This window comes from Nilaparvata lugens, chromosome 9 (assembly GCF_014356525.2).
Source record: "Nilaparvata lugens isolate BPH chromosome 9, ASM1435652v1, whole genome shotgun sequence".
Lineage (NCBI taxonomy): Eukaryota > Metazoa > Arthropoda > Insecta > Hemiptera > Delphacidae > Nilaparvata > Nilaparvata lugens.
This window is the reverse complement of record NC_052512.1, coordinates 43069940-43096063: the sequence shown is the minus strand read 5'-3', so window position 1 is coordinate 43096063 and position 26124 is coordinate 43069940. Positions and strand designations below refer to the sequence as shown.

The window sequence follows — 26124 nt, the reverse complement described above, 5'->3', positions numbered from 1 at the left end:
GAGAGGTCTATGTTATTTTAGTTATAATTAAATGCAATCAATAGTTCATCTATATATAAAAATGAATGTCTATTTGTGTGTTAGTTTGTTCCCTATAGACTCGAAAACTGCTCGACAGAACGGCATGAAACTTTGAGAATATGTTGTGTGAATATTGGTGATAGTTTCTGACCAGAAACTAATAGGGGGGCTAATAATAATTATTTATCAATTCATTTTAAAGACCTATGCTTTCGAAATAGTCGGCCGAGCGGCTAACGTAGAACAGCAAGTTCATGTTGTGATAATATGATTTAGCATCTAAACTTACCAGCTGTAATGAACACGTCACTCTGTGATAAAATTGTTTACTGGTACATAGGAAGTCCTTATCGATATGTAAATTCAATTCAATTCAATTCAATAATTCTTTATTGAGGAATTCAGCACACAATGATTAATGAAACACATTTCTAGTAGTTCTGTGAACAAGAGTCATTCATGAGTATTAAAACACATTTCTAGTAGTTCTGTGAACAAGAGTCATTCATAAGTATTGAAACACATTTCTAGTAGTTTTGTGAACAAGAGTCATTCATGAGTATTGAAACATATTTCTAGTAGTTCTGTGAACAAGAGTCATTCATAAGTATTGAAACACATTTCTAGTAGTTCTGTGAACGAGGGTCATTCATAAGTATTGAAACACATTTCTAGTAGTTCTGTGAACGAGGGTCTTTTATAAGTGACGAGACACATTTCTAGTAGTTCTGTGAACAGTAGACCTCGCGCAGTCATAAACCACAGCCTCCTCTTATACTGTCATCAGAGTAAATCCTGTTGGCGAGATATCGGTGTGAAAACAGCCAATGGCTGCTGGTGTTGGTGTATCAAAAATGCTAACATCAAAAGCTAATCTCCTTCAAGACATTCTGGCAACTGGTCAGCCCGAGTTCAAAGCAGAGAAAGGTCGAGAGAGACATGTTTTTTGGTCTATGTGAGACTGTTGAGAGGTCTATGTTATTTTAGTTATTAATTAAATGCAATCAATAGTTCATCTATATATAAAAATGAATGTCTATTTGTGTGTTAGTTTGTTCCCTATAGACTCGAAAACTGCTCGACAGAACGGCATGAAACTTTGAGAATATGTTGTGTGAATATTGGTGATAGTTTCTGACCAGAAACTAATAGGGGGGCTAATAATAATTATTTATCAATTCATTTTAAAGACCTATGCTTTCGAAATAGTCGGCCGAGCGGCTAACGTAGAACAGCAAGTTCATGTTGTGATAATATGATTTAGCATCTAAACTTACCAGCTGTAATGAACACGTCACTCTGTGATAAAATTGTTTACTGGTACATAGGAAGTCCTTATCGATATGTAAATTCAATTCAATTCAATTCAATAATTCTTTATTGAGGAATTCAGCACACAATGATTAATGATTAGAACAAATTTTTTGATCTAGGCTAAACTACATAAATCGATAGACATACAGAAGAATCCAATAATCAACAAAGTCTTGAAGGTCTTATTTTGCAAAACTTAAATTAAATAAGTTACATGATAAAAAAAATACAAACCTGGAAAATACAAATGGAAATATTGATTGTGAATAAATAAATGTCATGATTCACCAAATAAAGTCAAGTGTGACATGAGATACATTGACTTTTTGGTGGTATGAAGTTTGCCGGGTAAGCTAGTAGTGCATAAAAATTGCATTCAGTGAGGCAATCACACAGCAGCTGATTTTTTACCAAGTTGCATGCAATAGCATATGCAATTAATAATCCACTCGACAGCTGATTTATGATGAATAATTCTATAGTCCAATTTTTACTCTAATATTGGCGTTAGAAGGAGACTGTTCTGAACAAAGCTCAGGCTAGAGCTACCAGAGGACTGTAATGTACTATTTAAATAATCAAATACAAACAAGGGGCAAAATTTAAACTTCAATTTGAGCCAGGTTATTTGTACAGTTAAACTCTGCATTAATGAACAATAAAAAAGAGCAAAAACTCACCAAATTTATTCCAATCTTGACTACTTGCCCTTCGAAGCCTTTATTGGGTGTTTTGGTCAGGTTCAGGGTAGGACGAAATCTGGGAATAGACAGGTTCTTGCTTACGGGCTGCCTTTTCGTTGATTCTGTGTTCAACTTGCAGGTTATGCACTGTGTTTCGAACAAAGCTCAAACTGGATTCTTTATAAATTCGAATCCGATTCAAATTAATTCAATTCAATACTATTTACGCTGTTATATTCATAATTCACACACACGACACTCAAACAATTTACAAGAAATTTCTGATTGAGAATTACATGACAGACAAACACAAATTTGGTCTTGCAAAAAAACGGGCCGACGAAACAAGACAGACAAGACTTACAAAAACATCCACAATGCCAAGCAGCAGGACGGTCTGCGCTGGCGCAAACACAAGCCTGCTATTGGCAGAACTACAGTCTGGCATTCTGGCGCTATAATTCGAGTTCTCTGGACAGACCAGAGACGTGATGATGCGTCATTCGTGAATTTCTTATCCCCTACGTGTAGAAGCCAGTTCTTTCCTTAATTGTATTAGATATTTATTTTTGTTATCTTATGGCTTGTGATTGTGGAGATTGTAAATTTGAATTTGAAACTTTTCAATGTCAATTTCAGATCTATTCAGAATAATGGACACGAATCGAGATCATATGTTAGAGCAATCGGATTTCGTGAGATGCCAGGGAAAGCCAATATTAAGTGGTCTATCAGGTAAGCTTTATTAGATATATAATTATCTGTGAAATATATCCTATCCTATTATATTAAGCGAGCAATTTCTGTATTTTTATATCTGGTTATTTATGTCCAACGGATCTCGAAAACGGCTCTAACGGTTTTCACGGAATTAGGAAGAGCACAATTCTTTAAAATGATTGGGGAAGAACTAACAGGCATAGCCCAAAACTGTTTCTTCCCCGAATTTTGATTTATACACTATAATTATTCCAAAAAGTAGGTTATGTCCCATACACTTGAATTCAGGTCCAATTTTCAGTCCAAATTTTTGAAAATAGAAAAGTTCTAATTTAGATTGTTTACAAACCAAATTGAATAAAAAAATAACACTCACCAATCACTTAAAACTGTAAAATAATGATTAACTTTGAATATTATGATATACTGTAATTTAAAATGATATACCATGTCATGTCAACAAATCAGATTATTTTGATCAAGTCTATAAAAGTTCCTAGATAATATTTTTCTCGTGAGATACGGTAAGCTGATTGATTACACATCTGATCTTCCACACAGGCACATGCATTTTCTGTTATCGACGGACGACGAAATTATAATCTGTTTTCCAATGATGAATAATTATTATCCTTTTCATGTCCTTTTGCGAGTTTTTCCAGGGATAAGACCTAATGTAATCGAATTTTTATATCATAAACCTATGTTCCAAATTCCGTGAAAAATCGTTAGAGCCGTTTTCGAGATCCGTTGAACATAAATGACCAGATATAAAAATATAAACAGACATACAGAGATTGCTTACTTAATATAATACGATAAAAATAACGAACGAAGCTCGGGGTCCTGATATTTTTTTATTTATTGATAAACAGAACACAATTCTATAAAAATCTGGTGTGGTACACTCACACAACTTTCCTTGCTCATTGAACTATTTAAAATTTTACATCTATTTTCGCTTAAAAACCTTTCCCCTTATTTTGATCATATAATTATATCTCTTGTAAAAAAAAACATCCACGGAACAAAGCGCCCTTTTTATAACCCTACCTTAAAATTTCCAATATAGTTCGCTAAATAAGCCTAAGCCTCAATATCAAACGAGAATAATTTAGGAGAAAAACATAATGGCGATTGACGGCAACATATTTGCAACTACGATCAGACTACTGTATATGTGTATATACAATTGTTTTCAGAGTACTTTTTCCTTTATGTAAATATTGTGAAATTCGATGTTTTTTTTGAAATTCGTCAAAACAGCTGTTCTACAGATGAAATATCTTGACTATGACTGTATTCTTTTTATAAACTGCTCTACCTACCCACGGTATATGGAAGAAGAAAAAGTAAAAACCGTGTTCCTACCTACCTCATGCACGAGAAGGAGGTTACAAAGTCCATTTCTAAAGGATTGGGTGGACCCCCCATTAGTACCCCAGGAAAAAGACTCATGTCAGTTGATAGAGCTAATAAATAACTATACAGGGTATGGATTTGAAAAAAATCGTTAGAGCCGTTTTTGAGAAAATCGTGAAAAACATGGTTTTTTAGTAACTGTCATTTTTCTCAAGAATATTACGAAGCTCCTGCAATTTTCACAGGAATGAGACTCATGTCAGTTGTTAAGGCTTATAAATAGCTATCCATGGTATAAATTTGAAGAAAATCGTTAGAGCCGTTTTCGAGAAAACCGTGAAAAACATGGCTTTTTAGTCATTATCCGCCATTTTCCTCAAGAATATTACGGAGCTCCTGAAATTTTCCCAGAAATAAGACTCATGCCAGTTGATAGGACTTATGAATAGCTATCTATGGTATAAATTTGAAGAAAATCGTTGAAGCCGTTTTCGAGAAAACCGTGAAAAACATGGTTTTTTAGTCATTATCCGCCATTTTTCTCAATAATATTACGGAGCTCCTGAAATTTTCCCTGAAATGAGACTCATTCCAGTTGATGGGGCTTATAAATAGCTATCCATGGTATAAATTTGAAGAAAATCGTTAGAGCCATTTTCGAGAAAAACGTGAGAAACATGGTTTTTTATTAATTATCCGCCATTTTTTCCGCCATCTTGAATTGAATTTTATTGAATTTCTTATTGTCGGGTCCTCATGGTATAAGGACCTTAAGTTTAAAATTTCAAGTCAATCGGTTAATTAGGAATGGAGTTATCGTGTTCACAGACATACACACATACACACACACACACATACACACACACACACACATACACACACACAGACCAATACCCAAAAATCATGTTTTTGGACTCAGGGGACCTTGAAACGTATAGAAAACTTGAAATTGGGGTACCTTAATTTTTTTTGGAAAGCAATACTTTCCTTACCTATGGTAGTAGGGCAAGGAAAGTAAAAATAATGATCGTGTTTATATTTCACAGCTGGCTATAAGTCATCTTATGAATTTCGGGGATGCGATATTTTGATTTTTCACATACTCACTCGCTCACTCACTTTTTCACCATCCACAGCTGTTTCAGCCAAGTATGAATTATCCTTTTCATGTCCTTCAGCGAGTTTTCCCAGGGATAAGACCTAATGTAATCGAATTTTTATATCATAAACCTATGTTCCAAATTCCGTGAAAAATCGTTAGAGCCGTTTTCGAGATCCGTTGAACATGAATAACCAGATATAAAAATATAAACAGACATACAGAAATTGCTAGCTTAATATAATACGATAAAAATAACGAGCAAAAGCTCGGTGCCCCGATATTGAAAATAATCTTAGTAGATCACAGAGATCCTAGCTGCATTCCATAATTACTTTCCTTGCCCTACTACCATAGGTTAGGAAAGTATTGCTTTCCAAAAAAAATTAAGGTACCCCAATTTCAAGTTTTCTATACGTTTCAAGGTCCCCTGAGTCCAAAAACATGATTTTTGGGTATTGGTCTGTGTGTGTGTATGTGTGTGTGTGTGTGTATGTGTGTGTGTGTGTATGTGTGTATGTCTGTGAACACGATAACTCCATTCCTAATTAACCGATTGACTTGAAATTTTAAACTTAAGGTCCTTATACCATGAGGACCCGACAATAAGAAATTCAATAAAATTCAAATCAAGATGGCGGAAAAAATGGCGGATAATTACTGAAAAACCATGTTTTTCACGATTTTCTCAAGAACGGCTCTAACGATTTTCTTCAAATTCATACCATGGATAGCTATTTATAAGCCCTATCAACTGACATGAGTCTCATTTCTAGGAAAATTACAGGAGCTGCGTAATATTCTCGAGAAAAATGGTGGATAATTACTGAAAAAACATGTTTTTTACGATTTTCTCAAAAATTACTCGACTGATTTATTTCAAATTCATACTCTGTATAGTTATTTATTAGCTCCATCAACTGGCATGAGTCTCCTTTCTGGGAAACTAATGGGGGGTTCACTCCATCCTTGAGAAATGGACTTTGTAACCTCCTTCTCGTGCATGAGGTAGGTAGGTAGAGCAGACTATAAAAATCTGGTGTGGTACACTCACACAACTTTCCTTGCTCATTGAACTATTTAAAATTTTACATCTATTTTCGCTTAAAAACCTTTCCCCTTATTTTGATCAAATATTTCTCTTGTAAAAAAAACATCCACGGAACAAAGTGCCCTTTTTATAACCCTACCTTAAAATTTCCAATATAGTTCGCTAAATAAACCTAAGCCTCAATATCAAACGAGAATAATTTAGGAGAAAAACATAATGACGATTGACGGCAACATATTCGCAACTACGATCAGACTACTGTATATTATGTGTATATACAATTGTTTTCAGAGTACTTTTTCCTTTAATTAAATATTGTGAAATTCGATGTTTTTTTTTGAAATTCGTCAAAACAGCTGTTCTACAGATGAAATATCTTGACTATGACTGTGTTCTTTTTATAAACTGCTCTACCTACCCACGGTATATGGAAGAAGAAAAAGTAAAAACCGTGTTCCTACCTACCTCATGCACGAGAAGGAGGTTACAAAGTCCATTTCTCAAGGATTGGGTGGACCCCCCATTAGTACCCCAGGAAAAAGACTCATGTCAGTTGATAGAGCTAATAAATAACTATACAGGGTATGGATTTGAAAAAAATCGTTAGAGCCGTTTTTGAGAAAATCGTGAAAAACAGGGTTTTTTTAGTAACTGTCATTTTTCTCAAGAATATTACGGAGCTCCTGCAATTTTCACAGAAATGAGACTCATGTCAGTTGATAGGGCTTATAAATAGCTATCCATGGTATAAATTTGAAGAAAATCGTTAGAGCCGTTTTCGAGAAAACCGTGAAAAACATGGCTTTTTAGTCATTATCCGCCATTTTTCTCAAGAATATTACGGAGCTCCTGAAATTTTCCCAGAAATGAGACTCATGCCAGTTGATAGGGCTTATAAATAGCTATCTATGGTATAAATTTGAAGAAAATCGTTGGAGCCGTTTACGAGAAAACCGTGAAAAACATGGTTTTTTAGTCATTATCCGCCATTTTTCTCAATAATATTACGGAGCTCCTGAAATTTTCCCTGAAATGAGACTCATTTCAGTTGATAGGGCTTATAAATAGCTATCCATGGTATAAATTTGAAGAAAATCGTTAGAGCCATTTTCGAGAAAAACGTGAAAAACATGGTTTTTTAGTAATTATCCGCCATTTTTTCCGCCATCTTGAATTGAATTCTATTGAATTTCTTGTTGTCGGGTCCTCATGGTATAAGAACCTTAAGTTTAAAATTTCAAGTCAATCGGTTAATTAGGAATGGAGTTATCGTGTTCACAGACATACACACATACACACACACACACACACACATACACACACACATACACACACACACACACACACACACATACACACACACACACACAAACACACACACATACCAATACCCAAAAATCATGTTTTTGGACTCAGGGGACCTTGAAACGTATAGAAAACTTGAAATTGGGGTACCTTAATTTTTTTTGGAAAGCAATACTTTCCTTACCTATGGTAGTAGGGCAAGGAAAGTAAAAATAACATATAGTCGAGATATTTCATCTGTAGAACAGCTGTTTTGACGACTTTTAAAAAATAATCGGATTTCACAATTTACACAAAGGAAAAAGTACTCTGAAAACAATAATTATATACAAACATATACAGTAGTCCGATTGTAGTTTCAAATAATTATGTTGCCGCCAATTGTCATTATGTTATTTCTCTAAATTATTGTTGTTTAAGAATGAGGCTTACAGTACAATGAGCAAGGAAAGTTGTGTGAGTGTACCACACCAGATTTTTTATGTATGCTGCGCGCTGCGCAGGTGATTAGAATATGCCTACAATGCACCTAAAGTGTGATTTACATAAAGTAATAAACTAGTAGCTCTGTGAACTGTTGTTATGTTTTCTCAATAATTAATAAATAATTTATCAATTTAAAATGTCTAGAAAAAGTCCTAAATAAACATAGAGCTTTCTGTCCTATCGTACCGTGACGTGTCGTCCCGGAATGTGAGTGTGAGCGCTGTTATCAGGTCTAGCTGCAACTGTCTACAACGTTGATGGAAAGATACATTTTCAAGAAGTCTAATTTTTTTGAACGGGTAGTATTATAGTCCACTAGACAGCTGATCTATGATGAATAATTCTATAGTCTGATTTTCACTTTCCTTGCCCTATTACCATAGGTAAGGAAAGTATTGCTTTCCGAAAAAAAAGTAACCCAATTTCTAAATTTCTATACGTTTCAAGGTCCCCTGAGTCCAAAAAAGTGGTTTTTGGGTATTGGTCTGTATGTGTGTGTGTGTGTGTGTGTGTGTGTGTGTGTGTGTGTGTGTGTATGAGTGTATGAGTGTATGTGCGTCTGTGTACACGATATCTCATTTGACTTGAAATTTGAAACTTAAGGTCCTTACAATATAAGGAGCCGACACGAACAATTTCGTTAAAATGCGATTCAAGATGGCGACTAAAATGGCGGAAATGTTGTCAGAAACAGGGTTTTTCGTGATTTTCTCGAAAACGGCTCCAACGATTTTGATCAAATTCATACTTGACATAGTCATTGATAAGCTCTATCAACTGCCACAAGTCTCATATCTGTAAAAATTCCAGGAGCTCCGCCCCATCTATGCAAAGTTTGATTTTGGATTCCCAATTATTAGGCTTTAGGTACAATTTGAACAAAAAGTATGAAAATCTCTACAATTAATGTTCAGTAACATTTTCACCTAAAATTCAAAATAAGCTTGAAATCCGAGAAAATTGCAAACTGTTGGCAACTGTTGATTCTCTTCAAATCATTCACTATGAAGAGATAGCAAAATTCGTGTGTCTCCAGCGTTATTGTCCTGTCACCAGCTGGCTTGGATCTTTGAATAGTAGACTTGAGATGCGTGGGAACACTAGCGTCAGATGATAACTTTTCATAACGGCAAGGAAAGTTGTGTGAGTGCGCCACACCAGATTTTTACTCTAATATTGGCGTATGAATTAGGCTCCTTTTTCCTTCTATATTATCCTTGAAAAGCAAAATTTCCAAAAACCTTGTATTTACGTTGACGCGCAATTTAAAAAGGAACATTCCTGTCAAATTTCATGAAAATCTATTACCGTGTTTCGCCGTAAATGCGCAACATATAAACATATAAACATTCAAACATTTGAACATCAAGGGAAATGCCAAACCTTCGACTTGAATCTTAGACCTCACTTCGCTCGGTCAATAATGAAAATCTGCGCACTCACACAACTTTTCTTGCCGTTATGAAAATTTCGGCAAAAACCGCCTCGTGTGTCTCCGGCGTTAGGCTAGGCGCACACAAGTTAGTCAAGACAAGACAAGACATGATCACACACGTTTAGTCACAATACTTCACATAGTTGCTTAATATGAAGACATGTCTAATTGCAATGACTAATCAGTGTGAGTTGCGTCATAAGCAACTATGTGAAGTATTGTGACTAAACGTGTATGATCTTGACTAACTGGTGTGCGCCTAGCCGAGTTCTCAAAAATATAATTCAAAATTGATCAGCTGACGAGATCAGTTCTGCCATCTCTTCCAGTGAATGATTCAATAGAATCAATGGTTGCCTGTCTCATTTATAAGTTTGCATTTGAATAATCACATTTTCCCGAATTTCGAGCTCATTTCAAATTTTAGGTGAAAATCGGATCCTTATAGGGGAACACACACACACACACACACACACACACACACCACACACACACACACACACACCACACACCACACACACACACACACCACACACAACACAACACACACCACACACACACACACACACACACACACACACACACACCACACACACCACACACACACACACACCACACACACACACACACACACACACACACACACACACACACACCACACACACACACACACACACCACCACACACACAACACCACACACACACACACCACACCACACACACACACACCACACACACCACACACACACACACACACACACACACACACAACACACACACACACCACAACACACACACACACACACACACACACACACACACACACACACACACACACACACACACACACACACACACCACACACACACACACCACACACACACACAACACACACACACACACACCACACACACACACACACACACACAACACACACACACACACACACACACACACACACAACACACACACCACACACACACACCACACACACCACACACACACAACACACACACACACACAACACACACACAACACACACCACACACACACACACACACACACACACCACACACACACACACACACACACCACACACACACACACACACACCCACACAACACACCACACACACCACACACACACACACACACACACACACACACACACACACACACACACACACACCACACACACACACACACACACCACACACACACCACACACACACACACACACACCACACACACACACACACACACACACACACACACACACATACAGACCAATACCCAAAAACCACTTTTTTTTACTCAGGGTACCTTGAAACGAATAGAAATTTAGAAATTGGGATAGCTAATTTTTTCATCCGCAAAGAACATAATAGATTCACAGCTGCTGCTAACCTATGTTTTTTGTATTTTTTGTAGTCATTGATGTTCCAATTGGTGGTGGTATATCAAAGGGAGATTTCGACAGACGTGTAGGTAATGACCGGTAAGTTTTTCAACTCATTAACTCATCAAGGCTCAACTCACACTTAGGCGACTCAAGTCGAAAAGAGACTGCGACTCTAGTCGAGAGCATGTGTTTTCTAAAGCTGCGTACACATATATGCGCTTCCAACCCGCACCGAGCACGCTCCGCCCTCGTACCGCCCTCGTTCCTCCTTCGAACCACAGTCGCTCCGCCCACGCACCCAGCATCATGAACGTTATGGAAGATGTTAGATCTTCTCGCGTTCCCCGGTCGAACTACTGTTGCTCTCGGTCGATCATCAATCGCTCTGCTGGAGTGACGTTCGGTTGCGGAGCAGAGCGACAGTCTGTACGCACCTTAATGGTGACACTATAGTTTGTGTAAAATAAGTTGAGACTTGGCCTTCCATCCTATGAAATATTACAGAGCTGCCAAATCGTGTGGAATTCCAACTTTCTCAAATTTCCAATTCAACGTCAGAATTAAATGTAGAATATCATTCCCGATATCCTAGTACTGCTAGAAAAGTTTCAGGGTTGAAGGATCAAAAGGAAATTCAACTTTTATGATAAAATTGGAAACATCGCGAGAATTTGTTTTTCTTGTGAATATCACTTCTCTCAGATTTTGGTAGAGAGTTATTGGGAAGGATATTTTTAATATTCTTTCCGAAGAATGGACATTGATATGTCCAAAACTCCGCCAATTTATGTAGATGCATAACAATATAATTATCTATAGTTATTATATTACAAATTGCTTTTTCATACCATATACAGTTGAATAACTATTTTCTTAGTCTATATTATGTAAATTCATCTATAATTATCAGTTACCAAAGAAGGCATCAACAGCAGAACAAATAGGAACCGTAAGAAGAATTAAACCTGAAGAGCATGTACTTCTTCTAAAACCTACAAAATTGGAATTGGTAGGAGATAATGAGAAGCAGAGTAGTGAAAAAATAAGGAAAAGTCTGAAGGAAAACATTCCAAAGAAAGAAAATATAAGAGTGAAGAAAACTGTTAATGTTCGAGGCGGCGGCCTTCTTATTGTTCTGGATACATTGGATGATAAGGAAAAAATACCAACAAACAAAAGCTTACAAAAAGGAGGGATAAAAATCACGGAGCCTGCAAACAAGAAGCCGAGGATAATCTTGTACGATGTCCCATCAGATTTAAATAAAGAGGAGCTGTCAGAGATCATCTATGAAAAGAATTTCTATAACTCTGCAATCCAAAAAGAAGATTTTGTCAAAGGCTGCGTCCCATCATTCAAGTTGGGCCCAAGAGATAAAGATACCCTTCATTGGGTGTTTGAATGCGATCCTGAAATAAGGAAGCTGATAATTAACAAGGTAAAGCTGTTTATCGACTTTACATGCTGCAAAGCCAGCGACTATACTGTAGCTCAGAGATGCTTCCGGTGCCATGGGTTTAATCACGTGATGAAGCATTGTAAAAAAGAACAGGATGTCTGCGGGCACTGTTCAGTTATAGGACATAATTCCCAAAACTGCCCTTCCGAAAAGGAAATTCCAACTTGTGTAAATTGTAAAAAGAATAATAAGCCAGCTAATCATAAAGCCAATGACGCAAAATGCCCATGTTATAGAAGAGCACTGCAACAAGTTATTGATAGAACGAACTATGGGATTGCTTAAAAAAATGAAAAATAGGATATTGAAAAAAGAAACTTTAATTAAGCCTAGCATCAATAGAAGAGAGCCGTCGACTATTGAAAAATCTCTAAAAAAGATAACTAAGTTACATGTAAATAAACAAAAGTCAAAAAGTAGAGTATCATTAATTCAGAATTACGGTGAATATTCCGATATTAATTTAGCGTTTGCTTACGTAGGAGAAAATAAGATTCGAGTCTCAGATGGATTCTCGCACGTCAAAATCGCTGACGCTAGAGGAGTGGTGTAGCCTTGAGCCAATTAGTCTACAAAACAAATGCTCGGCGATCTTACTGAAAACAATTAACACGCCTGACAGTAAACAATTAATTCGGAATTACTTGTTGCCAGTAAATGATTGTAATGCTCTAGAAGAAATTAAAAAAGTGCTATTGGAAATAAATGAATGGGCATCAATGAATTATCCACTTGTCGTAGGCATAGATGAATTCAGCCAGCTAGCAGAATTATCCTCAATTGATTTACTCAGTTTTATCTTATCAACTAATCATTTGAAATATATATTTTATCATAGGGGCAATAACAGCATGAATTTTCTCAATATTCCAGAACCAGATCGGCTAGAAGAAAAAGTATGCCCAAGAGGTTATCTACCAGAAAGTTATGGATAGCAAGCACCATAACTTTCTAAATTGCATGATTGAATTGAAAAATCTTTTACAGCAATATGATAAAATAAACGCAGATATTTTCAAAGAAGCTCTTAGTTCTGTGAACAGTAGACCTTACACAGTATTCTCATCCACAAGTACCTGATATCACCTGTTTTAAATGTTAACAAATTCAGTTCACATTCGAATTTAAATTCCATATGATATAATTCATCCAGTTCCGTGATAATCTTCCATCTGATGAAAATTAATTTTTCCTCCACCTACTGTCTAAAGTACTTACTTTACTCCCTGAAACCTAATACTAAAGTGTCACTTTTTCGCTCTCGGTAGTAAAAAACAGAAAAACTCCCTAGGGAGTAAAAGTGACTCCATCTAAATAACATGGGGAGCATCTCTATTTTGAAACTTACATTGTAATAGGTTAGAAGGTCTAAGCTGAGATGAGAAAGCATAATAGAGGTGTCTGTCATTGAGTCACCTGAATTCAATACCACAACCAGAAATTTGATTAACTCATGAAATATATGTTTGTATGATAATTATTATATTCTTAATATTAGTAGACGATAAAAATTTATACAATTTTTAAAATATTTTATTCTATTCAAAATACCAGCCAACAAATATTTTTGATCTGCAATTCAAATCTGAACCGCGTGATCTGGAGTCAGCCATTTTTGGTAGCTGCTCAGCTGATATAATTGTTACAACTTTTGCCAATAGATAGCGCAATTGGCAGTGCCAATCAGACGACTGGTTTTTAGGTTTTAGATTTAGGTTATGTTGTTAGGAATCATTGTCACCAATACGTAAGTTATAAGAATGATTTTATTTGCAGTTTCTATAAAAAAATGTGGATGGAGGAAAAATGTTGTGTACATCACAAGCGAAAAATACTTTTTCTCCCTCAGGAAAATTGCTGCCCGCGGCTTCGCCTTGGGCTTCAAACTTTTTCCCATAGGGAGAAAAAGTCGTACTTTTCACTCTAGATATACAAATAACTATTTTACAATCGAAAATATTATAATTTCTTCAGCATTATGTGGTTCATTTGATTATTTTTAAACACCTATTAAATTAGTTTTTTTTTCAAATGTGAGAATATTTTGATACTGATGGGCACGCATAATAATACAATGACTGCCAAACAAAATATTGACTCCAAAGACCTTAAAAGATTCATACCTCTTTAAGGTATTAGATTGAAACTATAGACGTCATAGAAAAGGTGCGTACAGACTATCGCTCTGCTCCGCAACCGAACGTCACTCCAGCAGAGCGATTGATGATCGACCGGGGAGCAACAGTGGTTCGACCGGGGAACACGAGAAGATCTAACATCTTCCGTAACGTTCATGATGGGTGCGTGGGCGGTGCGACTGTGGTTCGATGGAGGAACGAGGGCGGTACGAGGGCGGTACGAGGGAGGAGCGTGCTCGGTGCGGGTTGGAAGCGCGAATATGTATACGCAGCTAAATAGACACAGCTCCTTCACACTGACCTTCTGCAGACACTTGTCAGCTGATCGATTATGAATAATTCTATAGTCTGATTGATCCTATCTTCAGAGTGTATTATACAGAGTGTGTTTAGGAACTCCCTACCAATATACTCTAGGGCATTGTTCCTGGGTAAAAATCATATCTAAATATCATAATTTAAATTGTCCGGAAGTCTTCAGCTACTCACACAGCGGCCATTTTGCTTTTCTCACTTATTTTTTTTCAAAATAATGGTTAAATATACAAAATTGAAACTTTGCACGAACATTAATAACAACTAGACAAAGCTACAAAAAATGATAATGATTTTTCAAATTCATAAAACAAAATGGCGGCAATTTAAAATTTTGTTTCTTAAATAACTCAGAAACCGTTGGTATTACAAAAACTTTACATGAATAACTTTTTTTAGTAAATTTAATTGCCTATCGATTGGTATCAGAATTGTTGAGATTGGACCAATGATAACTGAGATATATCAGCCTTAGTGATAGGTGACCACTGAAAGTTTGTTGCAGTGCAAACCAAGGCATGCTGATTGATTGATTGATTGATTGATTGATTGATTGAGTACTTTATTTATGTAGATTACAATATATACTGTCTTATACACTTATATACAATAGCTTACAATACAGCAAAATTATAGATGAATTTACATGATATAGACTAAGAAAATAAATTATTGAACTGTATATGATATGAAAAAGCAATTTGTAATATAATAACTATAGATAATAATTATATTGTTATGCATCTACATAAATTGGCGGAGCTTTGGACATATCAATGTCCATTCTTCGGAAACAATATTCAATATATCCTCCCCACTAACTCTCTACCAAACGATAGAGTCGCCTCAATGATGCAACAATCTCTATTTGCTTAGAATGTTGATATTGAACGATTTTAGGTCATTTCAAACAATAAAAATAACGTTACATAACCCTCTTAAGGTGGATCACCAACCACTAAAGCTGCCATATCTCAATAACTTGATTGATATGTATGTCCACGAATAAATAAATAAACATTCATGCCATTTTCAAGTGATAATGTCTACTTGGAAATGGCATGAATGTTGAAATATGTTGTAATAGAATGATTAATAAATCTGGTGTTGCGCACTCACACAACTTTCCTTGCCGTTATGAAAATTGATCACCTGACGCTAGTGTTCCCGCGAATCTCAAGTCTACTATTCAAAGATATGAGACAGCTGGTGATAGGACAATAACGCTGGAGACACACGAACTCTGCTTTTGTAGTGAATGATTTAATAAAACCAACACTTCCCGACAGTTTGCTATTTAATAATCACATTTTTTCGAATTTCAAGCTTATTTTCAATTTTAGGTGAAAATATTACTGGACATTAATTGCAGAGGTTTACATGCTCTATCTTTTCCGTTTAAAATTTGTTGTTTAAATTGTGTATGAAGGCTGATAATTGAGAATCTAAAATCAAACTTTGCATAGATGGGACGGAGCTCCTGAAATTTTTACAGATATAGGACTTGTTGCAGTTGATAGAGCTTATCAATGACAACATTTTCGCCATTTTGAATATTGCATTTGATCGAAATTGATCGTGTCGGATCCTTATAGTGTAAGGACCTTACGTTCCAAATTTCAAGTCATTTCGTTAACTGGGAGATGAGATATCGTGTACACAGACGCACATACACACACACACACACACACACACACACACACACACACACACACATGACTACTTGTAATATAAATAGAAATACAAAATGCAAGGTAGAGATGGCTGATAATAAATGAAAGGTGCTTTGGAGAATGAGGAGACCAGGCAAACAAGAAAGACTTCACTTTACAAAAGATAACAGGATAGTAGATACACCATAGCATGTTAGCAATATGCTAAATGCTAACTTCTTTGAGAAAGACTGTCTTAAAAAAGGGATTGGATCAACTTCTAAAAAACAAAAATCAAACAACTCAGATGGATACGACACTATAACTGGCAAAATTCTGTAATTTGAATTCTGTGTTAAAGAATTGGGAGTTCCACTGTTGGACATAATAAACTCATTCATTGATCAGGCAACCTTCCAAAAATATCTAAAAATAACCAAAATATACCCTAAATTACTAGGAGGTGACAAGACAGACTTGAAACAGAGGTTGTATACTAGTATGCCATGCGCTGCTTTATGTATGGCTAAAAATCAGCTGAATTGACATAAATGCTTAGAGACATAGAAGCTCAACTTTACTTATGCAGGAAATGCCATCAACTAGATTAGAGTCACAGTAGCCCAACATTTACTCATCATATGCTTTTGTAATCCTAAACATTTTTACTTTCCTTGCCCTATTACCATAGGTAAGGAAAGTATTGCTTTCCGAAAAAAATTAAGGTACCCCAATTTCCAAATTTCTATACGTTTCAAGGTCCCCTGAGTACAAAAAATAATTATCATAATTATCAGCTGTGCAAATGTGTGATAGTGTTGTGTTTCTTTTCTGGCTCAAAATTTTGCAAATTTACTCAAAAATTTCCAATCTGTAGGGATTTGAGTGAAATATTTTGGTTTTTAATCAGTTTTTAAATATCAAAATTCAAAATTTTTAGTTTACTCATTAGTTGTTTTGAAGTGGAAATTGGACTTTTTGAAGTGAAAGTGAAATCTTAACCTTATTCTTTTTTGAAACTTTTATTTGTAAAAATTTGGGAGAAGACAGTTTTTGCCTGTTGTCTTCTCCCAATCATATTATATTTATTATATATATATGTGTGTGTGTGTGTTCGCCTGTGTACACGATATCTCATCTCCCAATTAACGGAATGAATTGAAATTTGAAACTCAAGGTCCTTACAATATAAGGATCCGACAGGAACAATTTCGATCTGATGCAATTCAAAATGGCGGATAAAATTATGGAAATGTTGTCAAGAACAGCGTTTTTCGCGATTTTCTCAAAAACGGCTTCAACGATTTTGATCACATTAATACCTAAAATAGTTATTGATAAGCTCTATCAACTGCCACAAGTCCTATATCTGTAAAAATTTCAGGAGCTCTGCCCCATCTATGCAAAGTTTGATTTTAGATTCCCAGTTATCAGCCTTCATATACAATTCAAACAAAAAAATTCGAGTGAAAAAGATTGAGCATGAAAATCTCTTCAATTAATGTTCAGTAACATTTTCACCTAAAATTGAAAATAAGCTTGAAATCCGAGAAAATGTTATTATTTCAATTACAAACTGTTGGCAACTGTTGATTCTATTAAATCATTCACTATGAAAAGATAGCAAACTTTGTGTGTCTCCAGCCTTATTGTCCTGTAACCAGCTGTCTTGGATCTTTGAATAGTAGGCTTGAGATGCGCGGGAACACTAGCGTCAGGTGATCAATTTTCATAACGGCAAGGAAAGTTGTGTGAGTGCGCCACACCAGATTTTTCACAATGTAGGTAGGCTCATAACCCAACTTGTAAACCAATAAGGCATCGAGATATGCTCATGTGTCACTAAATAGAGCACAAGAAATTACACAGATATGCTAAAAAATCCAAAAATGCAATTTTTTTAGTTACGCTCCTGTGATCCTAAGCCCTCGAAATCTCAGTACACTTTTTACTTTCTTTGCCCTACTACCATAGGTAAGGAAAGTATTGCTTTCCCAAAGAAATTAAGGTACCCAAATTTCAATTTTTCTATACGTTTCAAGGTCTCCTGAGTCCAAAAACATGATTTTTGGGTGTTGGTCTGTGTGTGTGTGTGTGTGTGTATGAGTGTATGTGTGTATGTGTGTATGTCTGTGAACACGATAACTCCATTCCTAATTAACCGATTGTCTTGAAATTTCAAACTTAAGGTCCATATACCATGAGGATCCGACAATAAGAAATTCAATAAAATTCAATTCAAGATGGCGTGTGTGTGTGTGTGTGTGTGTGTGTGTGTGTGTGTGTGTGTGTGTGGTGTGTGTGTGTGTGTGTGTGTGCACACACACGTTTGCCTGCTCTCCTCATTTATAAATCTCCAAAGCACCGTTTATTTATTATCAGACTTCTCTAACTTGCCATTTGTATTTCTATTTATATTAGAAGTAGTACTAAACAGGAGAGAGTGATATCGGAGTATGGAGGAATTCCTTTTATTATCCTTAAAATGCAAAATTTCAAAAACCTTGTGTATACATCGACGCGCAGTTGAAAAAGGAATATTCCTGCCAAATCTCATCGAATTCTATCAACGCGTTTGGCCGTAATCGCGTTACATACAGACAGACAAGAAAAAATCCGAGTTAAAACGTAGACCTCACTACGTTCGGTCAATTATGGGTTGTCCACTTATGCTATCTCTTTTCTATGCTAATATTTACGCAACTTACTAATAATTTGTTTATCTTTCTCTGTTCTGAATAGAAAAACAGTGGATATCGCAAAGTTGAATAATTATGGGAAATATAATGCTGCAAATCTTCAAAGCGTTCTCGGTATTAGCCAGGTTGGAGCAAGGAAGATTTTAGGTGACAGAACTGAGGTGACACCTACAGGTGAGTATATATTTTATTATTATATTATTATTATCGACGCCACCCTCAGAAGATGTCGTCTGCGATGGCGACGAAACGTCAGACTCAAGTAAGTCAAAACAAACGGATGTACCCGGTTAATTCTTTTACATATATAATATAATATATATATATATATATATATATAATATATATATATATATAATATATATGAAAATAGTTGTTTACTATGCACTTCCAAAAGCAGAAGTGGAAGGTGATAGCTCTAGCAAATCTGAGGTAATCTAAATATCAGGGAATTGTCCAAGTATTTTTAATTTTATTCTGATTTGTCTAAATAACCTAAAAGATGATGTTCAATTATGTGGGTGGTTGAGTTTATAATTTTTTTTTCTTTCGAATGACAATAAGATGATATTATTATAAATGTTTTAATTATTGAATAATGAACACAAATAGTGAAAAGTTTTTTGATCACCTTTCTTAGTTCCATGTTAGCGGCTGGAAAGAGTACTCTTTCCGGCCTAGGCTGGAAAGAAACCTGTTCTGAGGTCAGACGAGAGTCGTCTGCAATGTCTTTCAGATCTACGTAGGGACTGGAAAACAGCTGCTTTCTGTGCAGTGTGACAAAAATGCATTATTTATTTTTTTTTGAAAATTTGAAAATCTCAAAGTGTGTTAGAATTAGACTACCTCTGAACCTACATTACTGGCTATTATCATATACATCATATTTATTTATAATTTATTTCATTGATATGTAGCCTACTCTGAGTAAAATAAGATTCAGAAGCAATGATCATCATTATACAGAGTGTTTACTAACTCCCTATCAATATTCTAGGGCATTGTTCCTGGGTAAAAAACATATCTAAATATCATATTTAAATTTTCCAGAAGTCTTCAGTTACTCACTCAGCGGCCATTTTGATTTTTTTCACTGAATAAACATACAAAATTGAAACTTCACACAATCATTTATCACAACTAGACAAAGCTAGAAGAAAATTATGATAATTTTTCAAATTCATAAAACAAAATGGCAGCCATTTATAATTTTGTTTCTTAAATAATTCAGAAACCGTTGATTTTACAAAAACTTTACAAGAATAACTTGTTTCAGTAAATTTAATTGCCTATCGATGTGTACCAGATGTTTTAAGATTGGATCAATATTAAACTGAGATATGGCAGCTTTAATTCGTTGGCTGGTATTTTGAATAACATGGAATATAAAATAGTTATTTGTGCAACTAGTGCGCAAAGTGACAGTTTGCTGCACCGAAAGAAACGTTTACTTGGAATGGCTTCATGAGTGCAGCAGAGGAACTTTGCGCACATATTTCACATTAAATTTTTTCTACAGTTACCATTGAATATGAGAAGTGGTTGATTTTGGGTAAAATGATGGCTGAAATCCATCAAATGTTTGTCTGTATAATTTTGTTATTAATAACAACTTTAATTTATTTTAAACTTGATAATCCAATTGAAAATTAATAATCGATAATATCCAAATTAAAAATTAAATCAATCCAATTAATTTGAAAATTTGAATGATTTTGAGTAATTTTAATTTCTTAATAATTTTTCAACCAATCAATTTATGAATGAAAAAAATATTATTTCAAATAATGAATAATTAATAATAATCAAAATGTATAATTTAATGAGTTCTCATTTTTATTTATTTGAAAATCAGAAAAAATATAGATAGAACAAATTTGCATTTAAAATACACGCCAACAATGTCAACAGCTGATTGGGATGGCTGCAAGATATACTGTATGCAAAGTATTAAGAGTACGCAAAGTAATACTTTGCGCATTAGAGCGGAAAAGTGATTCTTTGCATTCTGTTATCAGTGCAGGAATGGTCACTTTTCAAGGTAACTGTAGGAAAAAAATATTTTTACATCTTTATAGTATATGGTACTTTCATCATAGTATATGATGATACTATCATATAGTATATTATGTTACATATCATCTTTATGATATTGAGTTTGTGATAATTTTAGCATTAAACATATATTTCATATATTGATCAAATGTCTGGTTGAGGTATTGAATTTAGTGAAACATAATTATTGAACATAATTATTCGGGCTATATAGACAAATTGAAATCTAGCCAATCTGAGATCCTCATTCTGTCGTGGTCGATGATGGCATTATTACCAACAAACGAAAACCCAGCTCAATGCCATCGTCAACCAGGACAGGGTGAGTATCTCACATTGGCTAGATTTCAATTTGTCTGAATAACCTAAAAGATTATGTTCTAATATGTTTTAATGGGGGATCTTGAGTTTATACTTTCAGATAGCAATACTTTGATATTCATTTATTTATTCATAATTTACAATCAACTTAACAACAAAGAAACAGACTACAGTCCAAAACTTCTTTTCATCCCAATTTCATAAAATAAATTGTCCAAATAAAGGTTATTTGCGACTTGCCAATTCTTCACTAATTTCCACATTGAAACAAAACACAAACACTTGGAACAATAATTTTGAATTAAGAAATGTTTTCATTCTTGAATAATAAACACAAATAATGAAAAGTTATTTGATCAGCGTACTGGAAATTTGGACAATATAAATAATGTCAACAATGCTTGTCGTCGTCGACTGCAAACCACAAACGAAAATGCACTTTTAGACCTCACTTCGCTCGGTCAATAGAGAAAAGATAGCATAAAACGATATACGCCATGGTTTGTAGAATTCATTCAAAGCTTGGACGTTTTGTATCAAGGTAAGATGATACTGTATCATGTGTGGTGATACTGTAGCTACTGCACTACAGCCGATTAACTGATTGACTCACTCAAAAAATTATTGATTCTTTTTCAGAGGTAAAGAGCTTCATTGAAGGGACTAACACACGCTTTGATATGAACGCTGATGACTAAATACTGGATTAATATAGTTATTAAAAATTAAATAAAGAATAGTCAATACTATTATTATTATAATTATTATTAGTGTTACTATTATTATTATTATTACAACTACTATTATTATTATTATTAATAATAATTAATTACAAAGGGGAGGTTAACAACTATGCAGATGATACTATAATCCTATCTACACATAAAAACTTATCAGTTGCAGCCGAAAAAATACAGAGAGAAATAAACACAATTACAAAATACTTTCATAACAATTATATCCATATAAACAGTAAAAAGACTAAAACAATAGTATTCCATAACCCAAAACTGGACATAGATACCATCGATCCAAACAATAGAGTAACTAGCCACAAATACGAATGTTTTAAAACAAACTACCTGTGTACCTGCAACAAAATCAAACACTTAGTGAAGTACCTAGGAATGCATTTCGATTCGAATATGAAGTGTTTCACTCACTCACAAGTGTTGGCTGAAAACTGAGGTATATAGCACATAGATGCTTCCAACTAAAATATCTGCTACCAATGAAAGCAAAATGTACAGTATACCTTAGCCTAGTGGAATCTCAAGTAAGATATGGAATAACCGTTTATGGACATGCTCCGAATTATATCTTGAAACCAGTAGTTCAACTGACTGACAGAATAAGAGGACATTTTTCCAGAATCTAGACACAAATGCAATACAGATACTCAACTTCAAAAAAAAAATTGCATGGTTGCCTGTAAAGTCGGTATACGGGCGAAAGTTTTACGTGACAACGACTTTGAGTGGTAAAATAATTTTAATGTGAATATTCATTCGTATAGTAGGAAGAAGGATGAAATAATAGTAATAGTAACAATTTGCCAGCCTGGGAAGTAGTGGCGCAGTCGCAGGAGATTGCTTGCGGCGCCTGCGCAGGTTGACTGCTCCGTTTCACTCTCTCTCCAGGTGAATGCCTTCGGGTTGCTCGCCACTGCTCCTATTCGTGCTCTTTCCAGACGACCGTGAAACAAAACAAACGCTCTCACTCGCTCTCATTGTGAGCGCATAACGTGGGAACGTAACGCAGTTTCTTGAAGTGTCACCCGGCAAACCAATTTATAAGACGTTGTCACGTCAAAAACTTTTACAAATTCATAATACTACAGAAATACTACTTCGAAAATAATTATAGACACACCAATGAAAATAGATACAATACAAGACACTTGCACTATAGAACACCTGACTTCTATACAGAAATGGGAAAGGTTATACTTTGTGCCAAACATCCTCAAGAGCCTCAACACATACGCACAAGTTAAAAGAGAAATAAAGAGCTATTTCATAACAGATCAATAGAAGAATAGAAGATCAACATTATAACCATAGAGAAACAATAGCGTAAGAAGATATCCCATGGTATAGGGCGTTTATGTCGCAACTTTTACTGTTATCTCAAGCTGATATTCCAAGTAGTTCATTCCTGTGAAGCTTTATGACGCTGGTAGTCTCTCATAGTGTGCCGTTCATACACTCTCACCCCAACAAAACAGTGAAATTCAACAATAATCGACAGTAATCGGCTTGGGATAACAGTAAAAGTTGCGACATTAACGCCCTATACCATGGGATATCTACTTATGTTTCTTTATGATATAACTCAATTTAACATATAAATGTAAACATCATAAGAAATATATATTAATACAAGAAGAAGAAGGAATTATATTATGTTTATGAACCTCTTGCAAATCTGATAAATAATGTATTAAAACAACACCCCAATATAAGCTAAAATAATTAGCTTCATGGGGTAGCCACAATATCTTAAGAATAATAGGAGATCTAAATTAATTCTTTCAGTTCATACAGTTATCATTATTATTATATTATGGAGATCTAAATAGATTCTCACGACATATATGTGATGAAATATAAGATGTTATTATTTTATGATCTCTCTAATGACGTAAACTATCATATTATGTAATGTTAGAAAAATTTGAATGAAAAAAAATTATTATTATTATAAAGCTAGGCTTACTTATGCTAGTTTCACACTCATTCGGTTCGTTTCGTTTTTGGCAAATTCCGATAAGTGTGAAATGGTAATTCGGTTTGAATTCGGTACCGAATAGAAACCGCATAGAACCAAACGCCCACTTGACTCTTATAAATCCCATCAGGTTTCAATTCGTTGCTAGCGCCGGCTACTTTCACACACTTTCGGTTCGGTTCGGTTCGTTTCGTTTTCGGCAAAATTCCGATAAGTGTGAAACAATGATTCGGTTTGAATTTGGTACCGAATAGCAACCGCATAGCACCGAACGCCCCCTCGACACGAATAGGTTTCATCATATTTGAATTCGTTGCTAGGGAAACGGGAAAAAACAAAGTCTTTTACATATGCTTGCCTTTTTTTTTTTATTTTGAACTGATATTGTGACAATCTGTTCCAAATTTTTCAAGTCAAAATCATATGGTCAATTCATTTCTGTTAGTAGACAGGAACATATTTTTCTCAATGAATAGTTTGCTAAATAATTTGAAAGATATAAATTAAAACTCAGGGAGAATTTTTTTCCCACGAATATTACATGATTTCATCAATGGAGAGAATAGATGAAGTTTATAATTATACCATGATTGTGTCAAAACAAGAACAAATTTTCAATTCAAAAAATCATCTCTCTGAACATCCAAAATCAACTTAAGTTAATCAAAAAGAAACTATTCAAATAATTCACGATTTTTAATTGATTTTAAAATTTTGTTGTTCAAGAAATAACATATCACAATTTAACACAAGCTGTTATATTTAAATATACCAGCATGAACTGTGAAAATCCAAACACAGCTGTGTTTGAGAAGAAAATACCTAATTAGAACCGTACGAATTAAAACCTGACATGTATGAAAGCCTCATTCGTTTTCGGTAACGAACCGAACCGAACCGAAAACGTACCGAACCGAATGAAACCGAAAGCGTGTGAAGCTAGCCTTACACTATGTAGCAAAGCTCTGCTACAAGTTCAAAAACTGACACTGGAAATCTGCTATATAGACCGGCTATATAGAAGTTTTAAGCCTATTTTCTCAGCTATATTGCAGAAAATGATACTGTGTCATATACATTGTATATCAAGATAACACTCATCAATATTATATTATTATCCATTATGTTTGTTGTAATACAACTTTTCTTCAGATGTTTTACATATTATACTTTCAGTTCAATAGCATTACTATTATATTAGGATACAGCATAGTTCCCTTTTATGAAATGTATGTATTTCATGAGGTTGTTAGTAGCTTTGATCATAGAGAAACAATAGCGTAAGTAGATATCCCATGGTATAGGGCGTTTATGTCGCAACTTTTACTGTTATCTCAAGCCGATAGTTCACGTAGTTCTTTCCCATGCAGCTGTGTGACGCTGGTAGTCTCTCAAATTGTGCCGTTCTTACACTCTCACCCCAACAAAACAGTAAAAATTTACAATAATCGACAGTAATCTGCTCGAGATAACAGTAAAAGTTGCGACATAATTCCCTATACCATGGGTTATCTACTACGCTATTGTTTCTCTATGATATAGCATAGTTCCCTTTCATGAAATGTATGTATTCATGAGGTTGTTAGTAGCTTTGATCATAGAGAAACATAGCGTAAGTAGATATCCATGGTATAGGGCGTTTATGTCGCAACTTTTACTGTTATCTCAAGCCGATAGTTCACGTAGTTCTTTCCCATGCAGCTGTGTGACGCTGGTAGTCTCTCAAATTGTGCCGTTCTTACACTCTCACCCCAACAAAACAGTAAAAATTTACAATAATCGACAGTAATCTGCTCGAGATAACAGTAAAAGTTGCGACATAAATTCCCTATACCATGGGGTATCTACTAACGCTATTGTTTCTCTATGATATAGCAT

At 34.9% G+C, this 26124-nt stretch overlaps 1 protein-coding gene across 1 annotated transcript in view; it reads left to right on the top strand.

The window, feature by feature from the left end:
• The window catches only part of LOC120353161, a 60540-nt gene extending 34727 nt beyond the window's left edge, over positions 1–25813 (top strand). Inside the window, exons 4-7 of the mRNA XM_039435914.1 lie at positions 2658–2753; positions 10907–10973; positions 19184–19314; positions 22156–25813. Of these exons, the coding sequence (XP_039291848.1) occupies positions 2658–2753; positions 10907–10973; positions 19184–19314; positions 22156–22214 (353 nt within the window). The 3' untranslated portion in view covers positions 22215–25813. The remainder of the gene's footprint in view (positions 1–2657; positions 2754–10906; positions 10974–19183; positions 19315–22155) is intronic.
• The last annotated feature ends 311 nt before the right edge of the window (positions 25814–26124 follow it).